Source organism: Hypanus sabinus, chromosome 23, assembly GCF_030144855.1.
Source record: "Hypanus sabinus isolate sHypSab1 chromosome 23, sHypSab1.hap1, whole genome shotgun sequence".
Taxonomy (NCBI): domain Eukaryota; kingdom Metazoa; phylum Chordata; class Chondrichthyes; order Myliobatiformes; family Dasyatidae; genus Hypanus; species Hypanus sabinus.
The window spans coordinates 26,328,345-26,353,086 of record NC_082728.1 but is presented as its reverse complement, the minus strand read 5'-3'; the positions used below and the strand labels follow the sequence as shown (position 1 = coordinate 26,353,086).

General features: G+C 38.8%; 1 protein-coding gene across 1 annotated transcript in view; it reads right to left on the bottom strand.

Moving 5' to 3' along the window:
- Positions 1-24,742, bottom strand: part of kif19 (kinesin family member 19) — a 207,603-nt gene that overhangs the window by 20,355 nt on the left and 162,506 nt on the right. Inside the window, exons 10-20 of the mRNA XM_059948568.1 lie at positions 21,468-21,624; positions 20,547-20,721; positions 14,157-14,355; positions 12,980-13,250; positions 12,538-12,659; positions 9,301-9,464; positions 6,763-6,868; positions 6,020-6,146; positions 3,923-4,344; positions 3,073-3,226; positions 1,650-1,754 (exon numbers count right to left, since the gene is read on the bottom strand). Of these exons, the coding sequence (XP_059804551.1) occupies positions 1,650-1,754; positions 3,073-3,226; positions 3,923-4,344; positions 6,020-6,146; positions 6,763-6,868; positions 9,301-9,464; positions 12,538-12,659; positions 12,980-13,250; positions 14,157-14,355; positions 20,547-20,721; positions 21,468-21,624 (2,002 nt within the window). The remainder of the gene's footprint in view (positions 1-1,649; positions 1,755-3,072; positions 3,227-3,922; positions 4,345-6,019; positions 6,147-6,762; positions 6,869-9,300; positions 9,465-12,537; positions 12,660-12,979; positions 13,251-14,156; positions 14,356-20,546; positions 20,722-21,467; positions 21,625-24,742) is intronic.

The following is a 24,742-nucleotide window of genomic DNA, read 5'->3' as shown; positions in this document are numbered from 1 at the left end:
AACCACAACTGGATTATTAATGTAAACTGCTCTAACCCTGCTTGCATATAGCAGTGACTTCCCACCAAGTCACTTACAGAGAAGCTCTCGCTCTTCACTAGGTCTGAGACTTAGTCCTTCCGCAGCATTGGACGCTTGACTCCCAGGACAGATAACTAGCAGAATGGCTGTCAGACACTTTTTGTCCTCCTGTGACTAGGTCTCGATGAGCCAGATACCAAGCCAAAGCTAATGCGTCTGCAGCTCCTGAATGAGAACATTGTCCAGGTTAGTTTGTAAAACGTGTCTCCAAGGATGAATAGAAGTTCAGTCTGTGCAGATGGGAATGGCATCAGTGGCAACTCCTGACTGAGGTCCTTGTTGTGATGGAGCTGCAGAAGGGGGTGTTGTGAGTCTTTGCTGCTGTAGACCTTGATTGTCAATACCTGAACTAAGTGAAAGGCATGTTGGCTGTGTAGTGTGGATGGCTCCTCCTTGTAGAGCTGGACCACTTTCCTTTTTATAGCCGAGATTCATTTGTCATATTCTTCAGTAAGATGCATTGACAATTGTAACAGCAAGGCATAACTGATTTCAATTATAGACTCACCACTGTCTCAGCTGCTGCATCATACATCTTTTGCCTCTGCTGAGGCAGCCTCAACTTCATGCTCCTCCTTGAGCACACTTGAGCTAGTAGCCTCTACACAAGCTTTCCCATTTGCAGATCAACTTTGCGTTCAGCGTACACTGCTCGGGTTCTTGCTGCTTCCACTTTGGTCCCAGTTCATGCTGCAGCTATGCTAATAATGGTTTCGCTCGAGCAACATGAAGACGTGAACAATGTGTCACATTCTGACCTGACTTCTCGGCCTCGGCAATCAACGTTGCTCGGGTCAGAAGCTGGCATTATTGTCCACAGCATTCAGACACATCTGCCGGCCATAAGCGATGCCTTTGAACTTGAGCAATCTTTTTATTTTTACTACTTTTGCAGTGTGCATCTACAAAGCGATGCAGCAAGTTACACAATTTCTCAAAAAGAGGGTAATTTTCTTCAGGGTTTTTTTATGAGATCTTTTACTTGTGAAAAGACATGGCTGTTTCAAAAGCAAATACAGCGAGGATGGAGATGTGTGTCTTTCCACCATGTGCTTCAAATCAAATCAGCTAAGCCATACAGTCAATAATATAAAACACAGCTTACGTACAGGAAGTAATGATCATATAAAACTAACTGTGCCACTAGAGGCCAGAGCAGATAGTGCAAACAGCAAAGCGCTTCTTCCCAGGGTAGAAAATTCAATTATCAGAGGGGGGAAAAATAAAAGGGATGTATGCAGCAGTTTTTTTAAAACATAGAGTGATAGATGTCTGGAATGTGCTGCTGCAGCTAGTCGTGGAAGCAGGTAATAATAGTGATATTCAAGAGGCATTTAGAGAGGGACAGGAATGTGTGAGGAAAGGAGGGCATGCAGCATGTGCAAACAGAAGGGATTATTTAACCTCGTATTCTGCTATACACAGACATTGTGGAATGAAGGGCATCCCATGCTGTACTGTTGTGTTTTTTTTTAATTTAAGAAGTGCACATGTATTTAGCTATTATTCACAATGCACTTCTGAAGGTCACATGATTTCAATACTTCTATCAAGCTTTGTCATCTCACCTCTGATCTTCTTCTGTACAGCCTGCCCTCTCCCATTACAGTTTCTCTGGTAGATGGTGCTGGGTGGTGTACTAACCACCTCCAACATCTGAAGGTCACTCTCACCTGCACAAAGAGGTACAGACTGACAAGTTTTTATTTGTTTACCTGCACAAAGCATATGTAGCTTTTTCAAAACAAAAGTTAAACTAATACATCACCATACTTTTGGCTGCTGGAAAACCACTGACATATGTAACTTAGTTTAAGTTAAGGAGGGACAGATATTTTGCTCGCTGGACGCTCTTTTGAATTAGTGGCATGGAATCTTTTATGCCAGCATGGCAGCACCTCAGATCAAGTTTTCTTTCATGTGTAAAAGTACAATGAAAAGCTTGTTTTGCAGCAGCATTACAGGCATGAAAATTCAGACAACACGTTAAACAAATTATACAAGACAGTGATAGCAAGAAGTTCACAGACATCAGGCACACCTTCTGACTGACATGAATAAAACTACAAGGCAGCCTATTTATGCAAATAACTCCCAATAAGAACAATCTGGGTTTATTTAGTAATGTGTTATCCCAGGCACCCTGGACAATATTAAGCCTTTTCCTAACATCAATGAAAACAGACTTTCTGGTCATTATTGCTTTGCTGTTTGTGGGAGCCTGAAATTAGAACCCTTCACAAATACTTATTGGGTGACAATTCTTGTATGGCAAGGAAGATTTTAAATGGCATGGAAGATATTATATAATTGCAAGTCTTTTTGTATATCAGATCTGCCGTTGTGATATTAGGCACAGAGCAGAGAATATTTGCCCTTTTATCTTTCCATCTCTCTCTCTTCTGCTGGACATTTTGTTCAACACAGCATAAGAATATAAGAAATATAATAGAAGTTAGAGTTGTGCAACCAGCTCTCTCATCTGTTCCCAATTCAAAAGATCATGGCTACCCCTTTAACTCAGTCCCACTTCCCTGTGATAACTTCACGTCCTTTGATTCTCTTAAATCTCAAAAATCTAAAGTGTTAACTGAATGACTGAGATTCTGAGAGGGATAAATCTTAACCTCTTCCCACTGCACCTTGCACCCAGTCAGAAATCAAATCTGGTGAACTTTCATTGTATTCTCTCAATTACAAGTACATGTATCATTCCTGGGATAGGAATATCTGACATTTCCACAATATTCCAGATGTATATAACTGCAGCAGAGTCAAAGAGCTCAGGCAATTTGGATCACAATATTATTCCAAAAACTTCTTTCCCATTTTTAATTATTTGGCCAGAAATTTCAAGGACTCAATGGAAATGTTGCATTTCCAAGGAGGTTTTGAGCACATCCTTAAACCTTTTCCTCTGATCAGCTGGTAATCTCTGTGCATGACAGGGCAGAGGGCCGGGTAGTCCCTAAAAGTGATTATTCTACATACCTGCATAATGGCTGATTGGGAATTTCACCTTCCCAGGCACGTGTATTGATTTTCCATGTGACCGTAACTGAGACTGGCCATTGACGTTAAATCTATTATCTGAAATACTCTCTAATGGCTGGAATCGAGATGGAATATTCTTAAGATTTGGTAACTGGGAAAATAGAAAAAAATTACATAAGTGGATCAATGTGAGATATAAATTGCATTGCAATATTACATAGAAGTATGACTCCAGCTATTACACTTAGACTGTTAGGAACCAAAGGACACATCAATTTTCTGTAAAAAAAAAATCAAGTTTTTAGTTTAATACAAATGAAAAGGAGAAATTTTATTTTCTCCTCGGAGTTCCATTAAATAAAAACCTAATTGATCCATTGAGGAATGCATTTTAAAAGCAGAAGCTTTTGCAAAAACTGTATTTTTAACATGTGTTCACTGAGTTCAATGATTAATGTGGTCTGCTGCTATGGAAATGTGACCTACATTACAACTCAGTACAGCCTCTGTGTTACATGATGGCTTTCAAATGTTGATTGCCTATTGTTTTATCAATTAACATCCAAAATCACAAGCCATAAAAAATGCAAACATTTCTATGTGGCCAATGAGGAAATAGTCACAGCAAAGTGTTTGATGCAATTTGTTCAAGACAAGTTTTGTGATATGGTGATAACATCCATTTCACACCTTAGTCAGAATAAACAGTTCCTGCAAAAGGCCATGGTTTTATATCTGGTTGTGATGATCTTAAATCCATTTCCTTTCAACCACAATGTTTGCATTAAAATATTTACTTTAAATATTATTTATGACTAATTTTTAATTCGTTCCTCAAAATACCAACCCCTTGACCGTTGACCTCAAAAGATCTTGACCTTCTTTTCTTCCTTTTGGCGTCCACTATTTCCTCTCTTTTACTTGTCTTTTTGTTTTCCTTTTTGGAGGATTGAGACCAAGTCTTGGGGGAATCTTCCTGATGGTGCTGTATGTGGTTGACAATTTCACCTGTGCTGCTGGATAGATTGTCCTCACTTGCTGCGTGCTTTATGATTTGACCAGGCTGGTGCCTATACAGCGTTACTGATGGCCGGGGAATGACTCTATAGCATGATTCTTCAGTTTCACTCATTGAGTGCAGTGAAATACTTGTTTTCTCCTTCATAGGTTCCAGAACAAGTAGCCGGTTGTCTTTTTCCAGCACTTTTGAGCGCCGTCTTGCTGCCTTTACTGCGATGTTCTTGGTGCCTGTCAACATCTGCTTGCGTTCTGTCAAAAGATAGAGTCCAGTTAATTAACTTTGTGGACATGGAGTTCAAAATTCCAGTTCCAATTGCCTCTTCTGCCTCTGAATTATGATTATCAGTTCAAATCCCACCCCAGAGGTGTGAGCATAAACAACTATGTGGACTCTGCCATGAAATAAAACAGGAACTCTTGCCTTTTGGATTGAAATTACAGATCTTTATCAAAGTACAAGCTAATTATCCCAGATGCAGGGGTCAAAAGTATCACTCACTTGACATTATTCACAAGTGGAGATTGAGGTCATTATCACATTACTTCTTCTGAGAGAGTCCTGTGAAGAAATTGGTTGCTGTGTGTCTTACATTACAACTTCAAAGACAACTCAACATCTAAAACGCAGGATGTTCTGCATATGCTGGATGTTTAGAGTGACACACGCAAAATACTGAAGCAACTCGGCAGGTCAGGCAGCATCTATGGAGAGGAATAAAACAGACGACGTTTCAGGCCAAGACTCTTCACCATGATGATGGCAAGGCCCCGATGAAGGATCTCAGCCTGAAATATTAGCTGTTTATCCTCCCCTAGACGCAGCCTGACCTGCTTAGCTCTTCCAACATTATGTGTTCGTTGTATTACTCATTGTCTAAAAACTGTTTTTGTGTATCAAAACAGCACAAAAAATATAATCCTTTCTTTGAATGTCATTACTGTCATCATGGTAGTGCTTTCCATTTATATCACATTTCAAGAACGTGAGATTTATAAAGCCAGGGGTGACCATATTTTGAGACCTTAAAATCTAGACATACTTTCAGATGCTTCAGGATGAGAGTCTTTGCATAGACAGGTTGGGTTCTCTGGCCTGACTTGCTGAGCAGAAAGAGATGTTTGTGCCATCCTGCAAAGTTGAACTGTTTTACATTGGGGATACTCAGTACAGGATTGTAACAAAAGTGAAATGAGAACAGATTATTCTGAATATTAACAAATAACTGCATAATATCAGAAGAAGCAGTTGCGTATTTGTGAGGAAAAGGTCACCATCCCTCTGCTCCATTCTCTGCCAATGGATGTTTTACATTTATTGCATCTGCTGTCAGGTTACTGGAGCTGAGGCAGGAAGGCACAGAAGTCAAGTAAACTTTTCAGACACACAAACTTGCGTCTGAAACTGCCCTTAGTTAACTGAGGTGGTGGGCCAGCTGGTGGTGTAGTGGTGTCAGCACTGGACTTAAAGGCAGATGGTCTTGCGTTCAAATCTGGCCAGGGTCCCAACGTGGGCAGCAGCAGTACCTGCGTGGAAGAAAGGCCTGGCAATCTACTTTTGTATCTTGGCACAAAAACCCAGTGGACAACTTCACTATCCATAGGGTTGCCATGAGTCGACGATGACTCGACGGCTCTCAACAACAACACAGCTGAGGTGGTACCCAAGATCCTGGACAGAAATTGTTTGGCAATATATTCAGAGTTGAGTTTCTTACAGCCATTCGCCTCAACAACTATCCACGGCCCTCTACTGATTTATGGTAGTAGCAGAGAGGAAGCGTCTGCATAATGCATAACCTTTGGGCTGGGCTGGATGCCAAGAACTCTTGAGTATAGGAAAGAAGGCCATTAACATGATTCAGTAATGGTTAGGAAAGTAAAGAACACATAAGTGGCCTCAGAACTCAGCAGTACATCACCATACCTTTTAAGAACTCTGTCTGGGTATGCTGATTGTCAGCAAAGTTCTCACTGCTGTCGGGCGATGAGTTTAAATGGCTGCTGGCACTGCTCATTCCACTGAAGCTCACCAAGCTCTCCTGCTGATGCATCTGAAGAAAGGCGTGTAATGGAACACAGTTAGAGCAAAATTAAGAAGCTTCTTGCTTTCAGATTGTGAGATCCAATAATAAAAGTAGCAGTGAAGAGGGGATTGCATAGGTTGGCACACCTTTAGGGAAAAAGGCAGGAAATTGGAATTAATCAAAATTGATTAATTGGAAATTAATTGGAATTAATCAAAATTGATTAAGTGGAAACTGGAATTCATCAAAATGAGCTGCCAAGATGTGGAGCACTGGACCAGACTACATTCTGTGTATATTTCCTACCTACTAATTTTAATAAGTGGACGTGATCATGAACTGGATTTTCATCATGGTTGCTGAAATCACAACTATTTCAAACTCACATCTTTCTCACTACTAATGTTAATGCACAGGGGACTGTACAAAATATAACACCATCCTTTTTACTTTGACACTTGTGAGTAAAGGAAACAGTGTTATATTTTTGGAAATCAGAGGTTACTTCCCGGAATGCCATATAATTTTTGTTAGCTTCATCTTAGTTCTCTGGACGTTTGCTGGTTTTCTGCCACATGTAGATGTGAGATTGATATGTTTTAAATACATAGTACTTTAGATTCTACTATTCACTCATGCTTACCTCTTGGTTAAGCAATCCATTCACATGGATTGGAGGAGGGGTCATCACAGTTGAATTCTTTCTCTGCTGAGCAAGTGGGCTGGTTTTAAAAACCCGGTTATTGTCACTGGTAATTCAAAAGGGCATAAGTAGAGAAAAAGAAACAGATTACAATGAAGATAACCTTCTTTTATGATGTTTACTACGTCAACAGTTAGAACAGAAAACCTGCAAGATTTTGTAAGTTAACTATAGAACTGTGCCTACCTTCATTTAAAAGGAGAAAATACCAAATGGAAAGTTGGAAAGTAAACCATAAAATGTTTAGAACCTATTATAAGCAATAGGGCAATGACCAGCAGACAATGTTCTCTCTTAAAGTACATTCTTTATTATATTACTGATTATCCATAGATTGGAATGCATGGTAAAGAAATAAAAATGTAGTTACCAGCAATTGTAACATGGGGAAATTGGAGTTAGGTACTTGTGGGGAGGGTGGGACAGGGTTTTTGGCAACAATATATTGTACTATGAGTACAGAAACACAACCTTTTTTTTGGAAATCAATCCTATTTCTGCAGACAGTGAGGTTCCATTCCTGCCCACAAGAAAAGAGAAAGGTTTGGTAAGAAAAGGTTGCTTTAACTGAACTGCTGTTATTACTTCAATCAAAGCTGAAAAATGATCTTGTGCTTTCCCAGTGCATATGACAAATAAACTCTTCTTGGGCTTCCAGCCGAGTAGAAGTATTGATTATAACTGATGTTTTGATGACAAACTCTGCCATTTTCCTCAGGATGATGCTTGGATATGTCTAGTCTGGTGGTATTTATACCCCCATATTCTGTCCCTCATGATTGGTTAGTCCTCATCCAATCAGTTTTCTACTCTCCCACCTTGTTTATAATTAAATTCCATTTGTTGCTTAGAGCGAGACCCAAGAGAATTCAATTGTTTTCAAGTTTTTATTAATATTTGGCACAGTTGGTGGAGGAAAATTGTCTCCATTGTTTGGGAAGTTCAAGACTGGAGACAGAGTTTTAACAATATTGACACGTATATTGCTAGTGATGTTATAAACACGTGTAGAGAATGTTAGATATTTGAAACACTTCTGAAAATTGTGGCAGTTAGATCAACTTTTAATTTTAAAATATGAGATTGAATATTTTTTAACCAAGAGTATTAAAGGGATATAGGGAAGAGGAGTTTTTATTTAGGCCCTGGGTCATCCATATTCTCACTGTGTGATCTCAAGAAACTAAATAGGCTATTCCTATCCCCCTGTTGTTAACACAAGCACAAGATTAATATAAAGATGGGATATCTATGGTTCCTAAACAACGTGGCTTAGTATGACTTAAAATCACAGTTATACCTCAACCAACATAAATTTTTAGACTGAGAAAATCCTTAAAATAACTTTGCTAGGTCATTGATTTCTATTTGCACTGGAGAAGAAGTACTTTCTGTGGAGAAATGTCAATCTATTACAACAACTTCAGGATTTCTGTGCAGACAGTGCACTTATAACCACTGATAATAAATCTTACATTGAACCTTATACTCTCAGTGGCCAATTTATTAGGAAAGGAGTGGAACCTGGTTTGGTCTTCTACTGCCGTGATGCATCCACTTCAAAGTTTGACATGTTGTGCATTCAAACCATTGTAACCACTCCAACCATTCTCCTCTCATTAACAAAGCATCATCATGCACAGAACTGCCTCTCACTGGATGTTTTCTCTTCATTTTTCACACAATTCTCAGTAAACTCTAGAGACTGTTGTGCCTGAAATGCCCAGGATGTCAGCAGCTTCTGAGGTATTCCAGTCGCCCCGTCTAGCTGCAACAATTATTCCATGGTCAAAGTAACTTAGGTCATATTTCTTCTCCATTCTTACGTTTGGTTTCAACTAACACTGGACCTCTTAATCATGTCGGCATGCTTTTATGTCATAAGTTGTGCCATATTTGCATTAACAAGCAGGTGTACCTAATAAAATGGCTGCTCAGTGTATATTCCAGCAGTTGTCCTGTTTTTCACTGTTTTGGTGTACGGTGACAGTTTTACAGTCATACAACCATAAATTCCAGGCTGAAGCAACTAGCGTGTCATGTTCTCCAAATACCTAGCCAATCAATTCAGCACGAAGAAGATCATGCAATTTTATCTCTTCACTTACATAAGAATCTTATTTTTACAACTTAAAGTAATTTTACAATGCCTCTTTAATTTATTTTTATTTGAACTTCCTGTTTTTGTTTCTCTGCACGTTTATTTTAATGCCCCACTCAGCTTGATCCATGGAATAAATTGATCAAAAAGTATTTCAAACATTTAGAAAAGTGAACCGGTGTAATGGAGCAATTGGCACTCATGGTTGCTGGTGAAGAAACCCAAAACCCCCCAACTTGTCAACAATATACATGGTAACCATGTTAAATACAATGCATTATGAGGGAAATGGCTCATACACTAAAAGAGTTAACAAGCTTCAACATATTTGATTGGGCACTCTCTCTGTAAGTTCCAGTATACTTGCAGTTAGTTACCTCTCTGACTCTGGAACCAGAGATGGTAGTGCATCTTTGTAATTCTTTCGCCAAGGATAAAGCTTCTCAGATCCCACAGTTCTCACACTCTCCTGATCAGAGTCCACATCCTGGACCAGTTCCCCCACCTTGAGCTTCTGGGCCACATTAATGACTGAGCCATCCTGGAGAATCAAACCAACTACGTAAGTAATCATATAAAGTTCCTACTACATTTTTAAGCAACCAATTAATCAAAGAAAATTATTAATCTATATCCTTTAATTACAAAAATAATAATTGAGCTTCATAGCTTTATGATGTATGTTAATCTGTATAATAAACCTAACTCTGATTGTAAGGTATCTGGTGGACTCATGCACAAGAGCCTTATGACTAAGATGCTACACTTGCTTTCATTGCATCTAATGGTTTATTTAATACTGCTACATTATGCTGCAAACAAAATACATACTTCTGAGTTATATTACACTTAATTTTAAAGAGAGCTGTATTTCATGAGAGTTATGTAGCATTTTCAGTTAACAATTGGAATGTGAATCAGTTTTCAGGATTAAATGCGGCTTTGTTTCAATTTATGCAACATTGCACCCATATTGTACTGTCTCAGTACTTTCATATCTGTGTGCTGTAGCACTTACTTTTTATTTGCAGTTACAGTATTTTATAAATAACACTATTCTTTGCATTTCTGGTTAGATGCTAACTGCATTTCATTGGCTTTGTATCTGTACTCGGCACAATGACAATAAAGTTGAATCTAATCTAATCTAATCTAAAATGTTGTTCAGTTTGTCTTTAGGAAAATTAGAGGAGTTTTGGGGCCACTTGTGATATGTATTGAAAATCCATTTCACGTGATGAAGTGTTTTGCATTGTTTTCACCCTGAGGGAACATTTAATGTGATTAGTTATTGGTTAATGAAGATCAATACCCAACAGGAGATAGCTGGTGTTCCATTCGGAATGAATTGTGTGCAGCTAAAATTGTAGTCTGAGTTACATTCCCTGCTCAATTGGAAAGAGCATTACAGTAAAACTCTAATAATTTGGCACCTTTGGAACTTTGGTGGGTCCAGAACAGGGGCTTTTCCAGACACTTGAATGTACTTCCTGTTAATACCCAAACTTACCTTTATTTTACTTCTTTATATGTTATGCAGTAGTATAATAAATTTTGCAAGAACCCATTGAGTAGCAAAAATACTAGCACTTCACAGTTAGCTTCTATCTAGAAACCTACCAATGTTCCAGATCCAACCCCCAGATCAGTTACACAGCCGGCCAGAGTTAGGTCCCATTCCCAACCATACTCAAGACCCACTGTTCTACCCACTTGCACTCAGGACATCCTACTCACATTCTGAATGAGTGAATGAGCCAGGTACAGGACCATCAAGATTTCTGATTAACAGAAAGCCAGGTAAACGGGATTTACCTGTTGCATGTATGAGGTTAATGCCTTTGACAGGGTATAGAATAGACAGATTGTGATTCTACCCCCCCCCCCATGTCCATTTCTCACTCTGTCCAATTTACCCTACAGGAGAGACATTCAATCCAAGTTTATATCTGGGATATTTGAACACCATGATTTGTTTCACTCTCCCTTCTATGTAGCAAACTGTCTGAGTCATGTGAACTAATTAATTTTTCCCAAATACAAGTACTGAAACTATGACATAGTTATATCCCTGGCACAAATGCTGTCTGCTGTAGTAAGACCTCCAGTTCTTACATGGCACTTATGGAAAAAACCTGGGTTTATAGTCACTTCAGTTCCTAGGGTACTTTAATACACATATTATTTAGAATCCATCCAATTAATGCTATCAAGTCTTTGCCATGATATTGACTAAGGTGACCACATCACCTATCCTCTCAAGATATCCTATGAAGGAACTACAAACACGCATTAGGGACAGCCTTTATGAAAATTACCATTTTATTCTTGTTTTCTATGATTGCTTATAATTTAGTCTTAATATCTCATAATACAACAACTGAACCTACAAGCCCAAATTTTTGAATGAGAATGTCTTAGATGGCAACTTACTAAATCACTTCTGTAAATCCACTAGTCCACTTGTCCACTTTTAATCTCCCTCATTTACTAGGGCTAATCTCAGCATTTTACATACTCTAGAAACTTTTATAACTTTTTTTCATCTCATAGCAGTTTATTCCCATGTTTTAATTTTGTTTCCATTGATCATTTCTTTATTCACATCACACATTTCCAAAATCATTTCAATCCTCAAGGTTATTACTACTATTATCAATATCTCCCTTCAGTTTATCTTTAATTTGTATTCCATTTTATTTCATTCCAGCAACGTGGTGAATGTTTACTGAGGTGGGAGGGAAAGCTAGAGATTGTGTCCATATTTTATGCTCCATAACCATATGTGCTGTTTGTACTATGTGCAGAGTGTTGTGAGCTGTTGGTAATGTGTTTCACACCTCGGCCCCCGGAGGAAGGCTGTTTTGTTTGGCTATATTCATGTGCAGTTGAATGATAATTAAACTTGAATATTGGAGAGATAGAAGATGGAGGAAAGAGAGAGAGAGAGAAAGCTTGAGAGATAATATGACTGGGCAAGATATAGAAGTAGGGCTAAGTGGATGATAAAGAAAGCAGAAAGAAGCAGAGAAAGTGAGAGAATGAAGCATGATGAAGTGGTGGAATGAAAATGAAAGTCCAAGGAAAAAGAGAGCAACTAGAGAGGGAGAGATGGATAGAGATAGAAAGGGAGAGAAGAGGGATGTGATGGAAAGGGAAGAAAGAGGGGAAGAGACTTGAATGAGAGGAAGAAAACAACGTACTAAGAGAGGGACACACACAAAATGCTGGTGGAACACAGCAGGCCAGGCAGCATCTGTAGGGAGAAGCACTGTTGATGTTTCAGGCCAAGACCCTTTGTCAGGTCTCGGCCTGAAACGTCGACAGTGCTTCTCCCTATAAATGCTGCCTGGCCTGCTGTGTTCCACCAGCATTTTGTGTGTCTTGCTTGAATTTCCAGCATCTGCAGATTTCCTCGTGTTTGCATACTAAGAGAGGGACAGGCTTTGAATCAAATAAAATGAGATAAGAGTGTGAAATAAATAAGGAATGAGATAGCAAACTATGAGGAGTAGTTAATAATGTGTTAATTCAGTAGATAACAGCTCTAGTTTAGGTGGTTTCTATAGTAGACCCTGCAGGAAAAACAGTGACATTACTGAATGATGCTGTACCTTCAAGGTTCTTGTTGTGACAGTGTGCATGGCTACGATCCGGTCTAGGTTACCCTCCTCTAACTCTCGCAGGTAAATTTCATACAACTCATCCAGCTGTGAAGGAACCAGCAAGCTGTGATCTGTTCAGACACAATATATCAAACACTTCAGAGACAATGTTATATTTCTGATGTAATTGAAATCTGAAACAAAAGATTCTCTGAAAGGTTTATTTCAATTGAATATCATAGGAAAAAACACTGTCAGCGATTAATTGTAAGATAAGAGCAAGAATATTAAGAATTTCTAATTCAGATAGTTCGTTATGCATTGTCTTGACACAAATATTCAAGTGCATACACAATAACACACATAAACTGATAAAAGCAATTGTGAAGCTGATCTTCTGTGATTAGCTCTTTAAAAGAATATGAACCACAGGAACTAATTTCTACTATACCATCTATAATTTGCCGCTGCTGTTGAATAATTTCCGCACACAACTGCCTGTGTTGCTCAAAGCGCTGGATGACGTAGTCCGTCTGGCGAATGACGTTGTCCTTGAGTAACGCGATGGACTGCATTTCTGTGTTCTCAATTTCCAGTTCATGTACCTTACAGAGTAGACTCAAGACCTCTCGCTGTTGCTCACTGCTGATCCGCTTGGGAAGGAGCTCCTCCAATTTATGAGCTCGGGAACGGATATCAGCAAATTGCTTCTCCAATTCGATCTAAATTGGATAGAGTGAGGAATCCTTTAAGTGTAGGAAAGTGCAACAGAGAGATCATCTGGTTTTCAAGCATAAAAGTTAGTGAGTGTATCACTGTGCAATTAAAAGACCCAATGTTTAGAAATAAATTTTCGAGAGTAGATGCACATTATTCTGAGTGAACATTCTGCAGTGAATTTTAAATGATGCACTGAAAGAAGAAACACTTCCCAAAATCAAACTTTATATGTGTATAGCAAATAAAATTAGGGATTGTGAGGCTTTAAATATAACAATGTAAGAAATTAATATAACAAATGTCAAAAATGTGAAACAGAATTGAAAGTGCTGGAAATATTCATCAGCACAGCATGAGCCATTCAACTAAACAGTCGCCAGCCTGGATCTAAAAAGGTAAATAAGAGTGGCAAAAACATACTGTTTTAAATTTCCATAATTTAAAGTAAATGTATTTTTTTTACATTTTAAAAAAATAACTTTTAACAGAAGTTGCATTGATATGGTTTAAAAAGCCTTCTAATAATCAAAGTTATTTAAAAACAGCCATGAGCTGCCAAAATGATAACATTTGCACCAAGGCCTAGTTGTTGCTGGCAAAACTATCCGCTTTGCAATATGGCTTTGATAGTGAAACCTGGAGTTTTGACTGATTTAGTTCAGACTGGCATCTTGTCAGCACAGACATCGTGGGCTGAAGATCTTCTGGCTGTCTGGTAATAAATGTTATTTGTCCTTTGATAAATAGCTATCCTGTCTTTGAGAACAGTGCAGGAGTCAGTGCAAAGAGATCACTGGAGTATTATAGTCTGCCCATTCTGTCTGCTAATGTTTAATGTTCTCCCAAAGTTGGCATATTTAAATTTATTTGCAAACTCTTGTATTGGAACAATTGGGCTTCAAAATTACCTTATGCCACTTCAATTTCTTCTGCTCAGCCACAAGTGCAGCAATATTCTCTCGGGCTACAGCTACCTCTGTTGGTTCCATGACATCAGACTGGTCATCTCCTGTGTCTGAATCCTTCTCACTATCTTCCTTGTTGTACACCTCCTTTCGATTCTCTTCTCTCCATTTTCTGGCTCTTCTTGCCTTTTCCTGTACCCAGCTATAGGAATAAGAAGGTGACAGATCGTAGATAGATTTGTTTACTAAAATTTTAAGATTTGGACAACATAGTTCATTCAATGCTACTTTACTGTGTATTCCATTGGCATCATTGGTTCAAGAAGGCAGCTCATCACTGCCTTCTCAAGGGCAACTTGGGATGGGCAATAAATGCTTTGTTGGCAACACTCACATCCTGTAAATGAATAAATTTAGAAAAAAAATCTTTAAAGGGGAACCAAAATAGTGACTGTATTTTAGTAATGATCAGCTTTAATCTTTCCCTTTTCCCAGCCTACTCTCTTTTTAAATTATACGTACTATTCACTTGGAAAAGTAGGAGACAACCAATTATTTCTCCCACCTAAATGTGCTGACTCCAAATGGGGTTTGATTCTGTGGGTGTGCTGCCACTTTGATTGGCAAGTAACTCCTCAATAACACATAACGAGTACCAGATCAGTGACCAAGGGCAGTATTGCAACAATCCAAATCACCATTTACCAATGTTCACGCATGAGCTCTGGCTTAGGACAGTAAATACAGGGCATGGATTTTCAATACAAGTTGAAAATTACTTGATATGCTTAATGATTCAATCAAATCCATGAATAACAAAAAAAGTTGTTATTTTTCCTTTGGTTTTCCAAATTAAAAAGGTCTGATCAGAAATTGATGGGTTAAAAATAATTAAGATGGATTTTACTAGAAAGAACAAAGTTATTAAACTCAAAAAATCTACAAAACTGAAACCAAATTCTTAATGTATGTTTAATAATGGGATTGAGGTCTAGACTATCAATCTTAGAGAGCAAAAAAGGAAGAGGAGCACCCAGTAAAGAGGCCAAAGAATATCCCTTCACCAAGTTTTTCTCCAAATCCACCCATAAAGGACAGTCATGTATGTCTGAATAATAAACCCAAAATGAAATATATCGAATATTAATTGCCCAGTACGACATTCTAAAATTTGGCAAAGGCATACCACCATGCTTTTTTAATTTCTGCAATAGAGGTTTACTCAGTCTAGGATTTTTATTATTCCAAATATAAGATAAAATTTTAGAGTCTATTCTATCAAAAAACAGTTTAGGAACAAAGGAAGGGATTGCTTGGAATACACATAAGAACTTCGGTAACACTATCATTTTAATAGCATTAATTTGACCAATTAATAATAATTAATGATAATGTCATAAGAGACCATTTAGAAAGTATTTGTTCTGCCATTTTGCTTAAATGGAAGGACTGTAATCATCCTACTGTTTTTAATTAGCTTACTTCCATTACATCCTGTCTAAGTTTAGAGAAAATAAGAAGTTGGATATTCGATACATCCTTTAAATTTGAAGAAACCTGCTGAACTTTTTTTCAATATTTTAATATGGTTTGATTTATTGCTCTTCCAGTTACTTTCATGAAGTTTTGGATTTGATCAGAAAGTTTCTCTTTTTTTCTTGCTTTTACTCTCAGTATAGGCTGCCCAGTCCCTTTTTGCCCTCTTTTTCCTTTTTTTTGTTTTTTTTTGTTTGGTGGGTTTTTTATGTATATAAAAAAACTATAAAAGTTTCTTTAATTTTTTTCTTCTTTTCATGGAATGATAAGAGGAGAATTGATTATCTTATTTTTATTATATACTATTAGATTAATATTAAGTATGATCTTGATAATATTTATTTTTCCTTTTATATGAATTGTTATCAATATAGATATTTGAGATAATTCTCCTCTTGTTTATATATATGTACTTTTTAAATTAATAAAAAGATTGATAAAGAAATCCATGAATAACATAATAGAAAGATTTAATATGCAATTATCTCATTTGACACAAAGCTGGAAAGTAATTCCCTGTAGAACAAAATTTCCCATATTTCCTTAACCATCAATGTAAGGTATTAATTTGATATAAATGGAGATACAAGAGAGACCATGGGTGCTGGAAAACTAGAGCGAAACACACAGTAGATTGGAGGAATTCAACAGGTTAGGCAGCATCTATGGAGGGGAATAAACATTCAACACTTTGGGCTGAGACCCTTCATCAGGACTGGAAAGAAGAGGGCAAAAGCCAGAATAAAAAGGTGGGGGTAGGGGAAGAGGCATGATATCTAATAGCTAATAGGTAAATCCAGGTGAGAGGGAGACGGCAGGTAGGTGGGGAGGGGGAGAGAATCTGAATGTTATAAGAATCTGGGAGGTGATAGGTGGAAAAAAAAGATGGAAACTGATAGGAAAGCACAGTGGAACATGGAATAAAGGGGCCAAAGTGGGGGGAACCAAAGGGATGGACAGGTCATGAGAGAGCACAAGAGGAAAAAGAAAAGAGTTGGAGGGACCAGAAGGATAGGATCATAAGACATAGGAGCAAATTAGGCCATTCGGCACATCAAGTCTGCTCCACCATTCCATTATGGCTGATTTATTATCCTTCTCAACCCCTTTATCCTGCCTTCTTTAAATATATCCAATGACTTGACAATCTCCTTTTTAAATATACCCAGTGACTTGGCCAACATAACCATCTGTGGTAATGAATTCTGTAAATTTACCACCCTCTGGCTAAAGAAATTCCTCCTCATCTCTGTTCTAAATGGATGTCCTTCTATTCTGAGGTTGTTCCTTCTGGTTCTAGACTCACCCACTATAGTAGGTAACATCCTCTCCACATATATTCTATCTAGGCTTTTCACTATTCCATAGGTTTCAATGGGATTCTTCCCCCCCCCCCCCCACCCACCCATTCTTCAAAACTCTGGTCAGTACAGGCCCAGAACCATCAAGTGCTCCTCATACATTAACCCTTTATTTTGTGGGATCATTCTCGTGAACCTCCTGTTGGCCTGAAAGAACGACAGGTTCTAAAAATCAGTGAGTTCAAATGAATCGAGAACAATGGAAGCAGACAGACTAATTGTCTTTGTTCTTGTCCTGTGCTTGGGGATGGATGCTGCCATTTTGTGAAGACACTGCGTTCTCCATTTTGTGAGCTTGAATTGCTTGGCTTGATCAGTGTTTGACAGAAGACACAATGATGTTCCAGGTAATCTGCTAGACTAGGGATCATTTCAAAGTAAGTTATTTGTGAGATGTTCTTTAGCTGGCTATAACGGTAGGTTTGCAAATGTTGCGATTGATGTCTGCCCGCAGTGATTCGAGCTGGTTGCTGATTGAGAACAAAAAGCCATAGATTATCGATGGTCACTTGCTGGGAAGAGGGCAATAAATGGATGCTGGCTTGGAGCAGAGCCAGTGTTAAAGGTAAGACACATGATCTGTGGCCAATAACACTGGAACGTGATATTTGAATTGATAAGGAATGGATATAAAAGAAGATGCTTTGTGTGTGCTGGCAGCGGTAACTTCAAAGAATAACCATCGCAGAAACAACCATGAGTTACCCTTGCACAAAACATATGGTGAGTGAATCAGGACCACAAGGGACACCTGGCCAATGTAGACTCCTTTGCCCAGGTAAAACCTCTGCTATTCTTTGACCATTCAGGAGAGTCAGGGAAACTTTGTGGGTGTGCACACTAGAATTCATGCACTTGTTACTTTAGACAATAAAGGCACTTGTCGCTAAATACAGACCTCTTTGTGCCTCTCTGATTGTTATTACAAGGGGTGCTTCTTATAACACTCCTCTGGACCCTCTCCAAAGCAGCACATCCGTTCTTAGATAAATGGCCCAAAACTACTCAAATGCTCCAAGTGTGGTCTGACCAATGCCTTATAAAGCCTCAGCATTACTTCCTTGCTTTTATATTCTAGTCCTCTTGAAATGATTGCTAACATTTCATTTGCTTCCCTTACAACCTGAAAGGGAATTCTGCACAAGGACTCCCTGACTGGAGAAGGGAAAACAAAAAGGAGTGGAGAGACAGAGGGGGGAGTTTCCTGGAAGTTAGAGAAATTGATATTGTGGTCGGCAGGTTGGAGAGTACTGAGATAGAGTACTATTTTATTTATTTACTTAATTAGAAATGCAGCTCAGTAAAAGGCCCTTCTGTCCCAGTGAGTCTGCACTGACCATTTAATCATCCAATCTCTCTGTCTTACGCAGAGAGATTGGAGAGATTGGGCTTGTACACGCCGGAATTGAGGAGATTGAGAGGGGATCTGATTGAAACGTTTAAGAAAATTAAAGGATTTGATAGGATTGAGGCAGGAAATATGTTCCAGATGTTGGGAGAGTCCAGTACCAGAGGGCATGGATTGAGAATAAGAGGTCAGTTATTTAAAACAGAGTTGAGGAAGAGCTTCTTCTCCCAGAGAGTTGTGGAGGTGTGGAATGCACTGCCTCGGAAGATGGTGGAGGCCAATTCTCTGGATGCTTTCAAGAAGGAGCTGGATAGATATCTGATGGATAGGGGAATCAAGGGATATGGGGACAAGGCAGGGACTGGGTACTGATAGTGAATGATCAGCCATGATCTCAGAATGGTGGTGCAGACTCGAGGGGCCGAATGGTCTACTTCTGCACCTATTGTCTATTGTCTATTGTAAACAAATGACCAATTAACCTACCTAATGTACACCTTTGGAATCTGGGACTTTTCCGAGTATCAAGAGGTAAAGGGCATGCATTCAAGATGAAGGGGCAGCGGGAGGGGGTGGGTGAGGGAGAGAAATGACAAGATTCATTTTGCACAGACAGTAGCAGGTACTTGGAATGGGCTGACACGGGGAGTGGTGAAGGCAGGAACTATGGTGGCCTTTAAGAAGCTGTTAGATACACCAATATGCGGGGAGCAGGTGGATATGGACCCTGTACAGGCATAAGAGAATTATTTTAATTCGGCATCATGTTTGGCACAGCCATTGTGGGCTGAAAGGCCCTTTTTCTCTGCTGTACCGTTCTGTGTTCTATAACTTAATATGAGGTGTTTATCCACCAGTCTGCATTTAGCCTCAACTTGACAGTAAGAGGGGGCCATGGACAGACATGTGAGTGTGGGATAGGAAATGGAATTAAAATGGCTGGCCACCAGGAGATCTTAGCAAGGGGACAAAGGGGACCCTATCCCTGTTATGCCAGGGCCACAAATGGGACTAGGGAAGATGTATGGGAAATGGAATTAGGGAATATATATGGGAAATGGAGGAGATACAGGCAAGGGCTCAATTGATAGCACTGGAGGGAAAACCTGTTTTCCGATAAAAAGAGGACATCTTGGATGTCCTGGAATGGAAAACTTCATCATGAGAAAAATGGGGCAGGGACAGAAGAAGTGAGAGAAGGGAATACCACCCTTCAAAATGACTGGGTGGGAAGAGATGTACTAAAGATAACTATGGGAGTCAGTGGGTTTGTAAAATATGTCACTGATAACCTGTCTCCAGAGAGATCAAGAAAAAGGAGAGGAGTGGTGGAGATGAATTTGAGAGCGGCATAGAAGTTGGTGACGAAGATGACGAAATTTGTGAGCTCAACATGGGTGCAGGACACGACACTAATGCTGTCGTCAATGTAGTGGAGAAAGAGCTGGGCAGCATTACTGGTGTATGTTTGGAACATGAAATATTCCGTGTAGCCAACTGAAAGTCAGGCATAACTGGGGCCATGCAAGTGCCCATGGCTACATCTTCGGTCTGGAGGGGGGGGAGGAGCCAAAGAGAAGCAGATGAGGGTGAGTATCAGCTCTGCCAGATGGAAGAGGGTGGCGGTGGATGGAAACTGGTTAGGTCTATTATCGAGAAAGAAGCAGAGAGCCTCGGGACCTTCCTGATGGGGGATGTAAGTGTACAGGGACTGGAGATTCATAGTGTAAATGAAGCAATCAAGCTGGGGAATTGAAAGTTGTTGAAGTGGTAGAGAGCATGAGAAATGTCATGGATGTAGCTTGGAAAGGACTGAACCAAGGGGGATAAAATGGAGTTGAGGTATGAGGACATGGAGTCTATATGTACGTCAGCATCACTATAACAATGAACTACCATTGATGTCAAAGGGTTTAAACAGTAATTATTGTTACAATAATTGTTTACTTCAAAAACTTTAAGAATGTAATTTATTTAACTGGTTGAACTAACCTAAGCTGGAAAAGCTTTTTAGACTTATCTTCTTTGTTCCTGATTTAAACCTTTTACACCTACTGTATCCTTTTCATTCCTGTTTTTGGTACTTGTATCTGTTTGATTATTCACTCTTGTGGAGAAAACAACCAGGAAATTAAGAAATGCTCTTACTCTGCAATAGTTAGTAGGTGCCTGGATGTATCAACTTGAATTTGCATGTTATTGCTGTCCAGTTCCAACAGATTGCGCCGAATTTCCATCTGTTCCCGAAAGGCAGTGATTAAATGCTCACGGAGCCTCTCCATCTCCCGTCTATCATACCGAGATGAATGAAACTGAACTTCAGCTGGAAGAGCAAAAACAGGATAAAAATAAGTTTGTGTGCTGAAACTTAAGAAAAACTATTGTCGACGCATTCCATCCACCAATTACCATGGTCATTACAGTCTCTATTTTAACAGAGAAACTACTGCTTACAAGTTTATTATCAGATCAACACACATTTCTCAGCTCCTAAAACTTATTTTGCAAACTTACTTATGATGAACAGGCCCAGACCATTTAAAAACATGGGGTGGATGGTCTCCAGTGGCATTCAAAAAGGGCTTGGGAATTTCAAAACCCTGTATGTTTGCTATAGAACCCTATTTAACTGCTTGGAATCGTCACTCAGTTAAAATAAGGGCCCAAGTTTCAATATATCACAACATGCATTTGGAGCTGCTGCTCCTAAATACTGTACTCATAAATTCTATATTGAAAATTACCACTTTTAATTTCTTTACTTGACACATATCTACATGATAGTTAAAGGAACATCACCAGTCTTCATCTGTTTTTCCATTAATTCACAATTCAAACACTAGCTTTAGGAACAAGGGACAGATGGCAAATACAAGACAGGCAGAGTGTTGCTACAGGGATGCCTCACAAATGTAAGAATTATATTTGTGCACAAAATCTATGGATTAGTTATTAGATGGGATCTTCCACAGATAAAGAGAATTACTCATGGCAAGCTGACAGATTACAGGAGAGGAACAGAATATCTGTTTACAAATTAGAATATACTCTTCAGATTGACCCATTCACCTTGAACATTGCGTATGTCAGCTTTATCATTTTTATTTTGTTGTATTCTTTGTGCGTCTATCTTCTTCTTCAGACGATGGATTTCACTGCGCAGGTCAGAGATGATATTGGTATACTGAGCAATGTGGTAGGACACATTCATCAAATTGCGCTTGACCTAGTAAATGAAATAAGGAGCACATAAGGAACACTGGCAATGACTGGGTGACTTTTGCTCCAGAAATAAGTACAAACCTAACAATAGTTCCAAGTACTGCATCTACAATAAATTAATTCCTCCTCATATCATGGTCAAATTCAAATCATTGTTCTTTGTGGTAAGTTGCCACATCTTACTTTTATTTCTTTATACAAAGTTAGTTCCGGATGAGGAAAGTAATGTGATTGATTGAACACGATGTATACCATGGGTGTGAAACAGCTGCTGGTCCTAATTTGGCAAAAATGACAAAAAACTTAGCCAATCTGTAAAAAAGCAATATTATATTAATATGCCAATTTCATGTTAAAAGCTTATTGATTATTCAAGATAAATTAACCATTTCTTTATAGCCATGGCTAGGATCCTGAATTTTTTTTTATTTCAGATGTATTCACTATTAATTGCATTGTTAGATGTTGATCAATCTGCTTTAAACTCTGTTCATTATTAATGGACCAATCAACTACTTATTCAACTAAACACTTTAAAATTCAGAGATTTCGTAGATTTTAAAATAATACAAATTATGTATAAAGTTAAAAATGGACAGCTACCACAAAGTATCCGAAGGCTGTTTAAGATGAGAGAAAGTCAACATGATTTGAGAGGAACATGAATATTTCAAAAACAAAGGATAAGAACAAATGTAAAAAATCATTGCATTTCAGCCAGAGGCGTGAATCTATGGAACAGATGTAGTAGGAATTTAAAAACATGCACTACACTTAACAAATTTAAAAAATTATTTTAAAATTATTTAATGAACAAATATAAAATACATGATTTAAAATTAATGGGAGTAATGTGAATAAATGATATTTGGCATTGGATTTTGTGTTAAAAGATTGTGAATTTTTTTGTTTTTGATGTGATGATTGATGCCAAATATGTTGTTGTATAAGTAAGAGGGGTAGGTGTAATAAGCTGTAGCTTCAGCCTCTTCACTCTTTTGGTCTGTTTTAAAGAATATCTATGTTTTTTGTTGTAATTTTGTCCTATGAAATCATTGTTGTAAATGATGTTTTTTGTTATGTTTGTACTGACTGAAATAAATTAATTTCATTCATTCATTCAATTCATTTCATTCATTCATATGTTCTAAATTTGCATCAATATTGTGAGTTATTTTGAGCAAGAAGTAAACTACCAGTGGAACTTAGCAGGTCATGTAGCATTTGTGGAGGCAAAGAAATAATCTGATGTTTTGGGCTGAGACCCCAAGTCTGTCCAAGTGCAAGGTGTCAACCTGAAACATTGAACATTTCTTTGATTGCACTGATGTTGCTTAACCCAGTGAGTTCCTCTATCAGTTTGTATAGCAGTCTGTTTTGTCTCCAAGTGTGGTTACATAAGGTCAAAATGCAAGTGCTCCACTACAGAGAAAGAGAAACAGGCTCGGTTTCTATTTCATGCAGTTGTAGCCCCTAATTTTGCGGGTGACTTGTATGGTTAAAATCTTTCCCAATTCTACAATCTAAATCCATGGTGAGTAGGGATGTGAAAAAGTGGATTTACAACAATCTAAATATTTACTCAAGTGATAAATGGCAGAGGAGTATTGAAAATGAACGAGATAGATTATTTTTAGAAAATGAACATCTAATAACAAGATGGACACAATTGGAGTTGGAGCCAGGCTGGTTGGAGTGGATGATTTGGAAGGGAGATAACGGGACAGAGGAATTCCGATGCCTGTCCTACTTACCCGAGTGCGAGGGTGGATCGCTCTAAGGCGAGGCTGAGGAAGGTTTCTTCGGCAGTGAAATCCAGGTCCAAAGTGAATTGCCAGGCAGCATGCTCTAGGCCCAGAGCAATTTGCCGTGGTGAGGCCAGGGTCCTAACTCAAGGTATAATACACTGCTTGGACATTCTAAATGCTGGCCTAGATAGACTGGAAAGACAGGGGGTGTCGAGAGTCGGGCAAGGTTAGATTGCCCTAGCTGCCGAGCTGATTTGGAGAGATTGAGAACAGCTTCTCTGACAGTAAAAATCTAGGCCCAGAACAATTCACTGTGGCAGGGCCCAGTTCGTAGCGCGAGGTTTGGACTATTTAAACGCTGGCCCAGATAGTCTGGGTGCTCCCATCTCCACGACACTAGTGCTGTGAGACTGCCCCCAACTGCTGAGCTTCGTGTCTGCGAACTATGCAGCGACCTGCCCCGGCAATATGATGAACTGAACACTGAGGCTTTGGGCCTGCTCTGGGCATTTGAACTTAAGGATTCTATTTGGTTCGGAATGCTATTGTTGTTGCACGCTTCTATTGGTTGCATGATTTGTTTTGGTTTTTTTCTGTTTCTCTGTGGGCACTGGAGGTTGGCCTTACTTTTACAAATAGAGTTCTTTTGGGTTTCTTGCTTTATGACTGCCTATTAAGCAAACAAATCTCAAGGTTGTATAGTTTATACATTCACTGATAATAAGTGCACTCTGAAGATGGATATTAAGAAAGCAAAGAGAGGAAGAAATTCAATTAATTGAGTTTCTTTCACAACCAAAAATCCAGGTGTGATGGAGGGCAGCTGGATTGGAAAACTGAAATCAACCAATGCACTAAATAAGGTCCGGTGAAAACTTAAATCACTGTGACTTGATCATCTCTTTTGGCGATGTTGGTTGAACCATATATTTTGGGACTTGTAGAACGCTCTACTGCTCTTCTTTGAATTTCACCTTGAGATCTGTTACGTGTATTGGTAGAACAGATGGGCTGTTGGTTTAATGTCTTATCCATAATGTGTCATCTAATATATGACAGCCTTCCCTCAATCTGACATTAAAATGTATTTGAGCAAGTCCAATCAGATCGGTCATCTATTCACCCCAAGTACTTGGCTAAGACAAGACATTGCATTTACTGTGAGCTCTGGGACAACTCTGTGGTGCTGATGGATTATTTCTGGTGTCCAAAGGTGTTGCACTGTCTTCCATGGATTTCCCAGCTCTTGAATAAGAATCTGCCTGCTGCAGCTGTGTCAGCTTAGCCCATGGCAACTACCACACTCTCTTTGAAATGAATGAAAAGAAAGAGCAACCAGAAGAATAGCAAGTAGACCTTTCTATTTTCATTAAT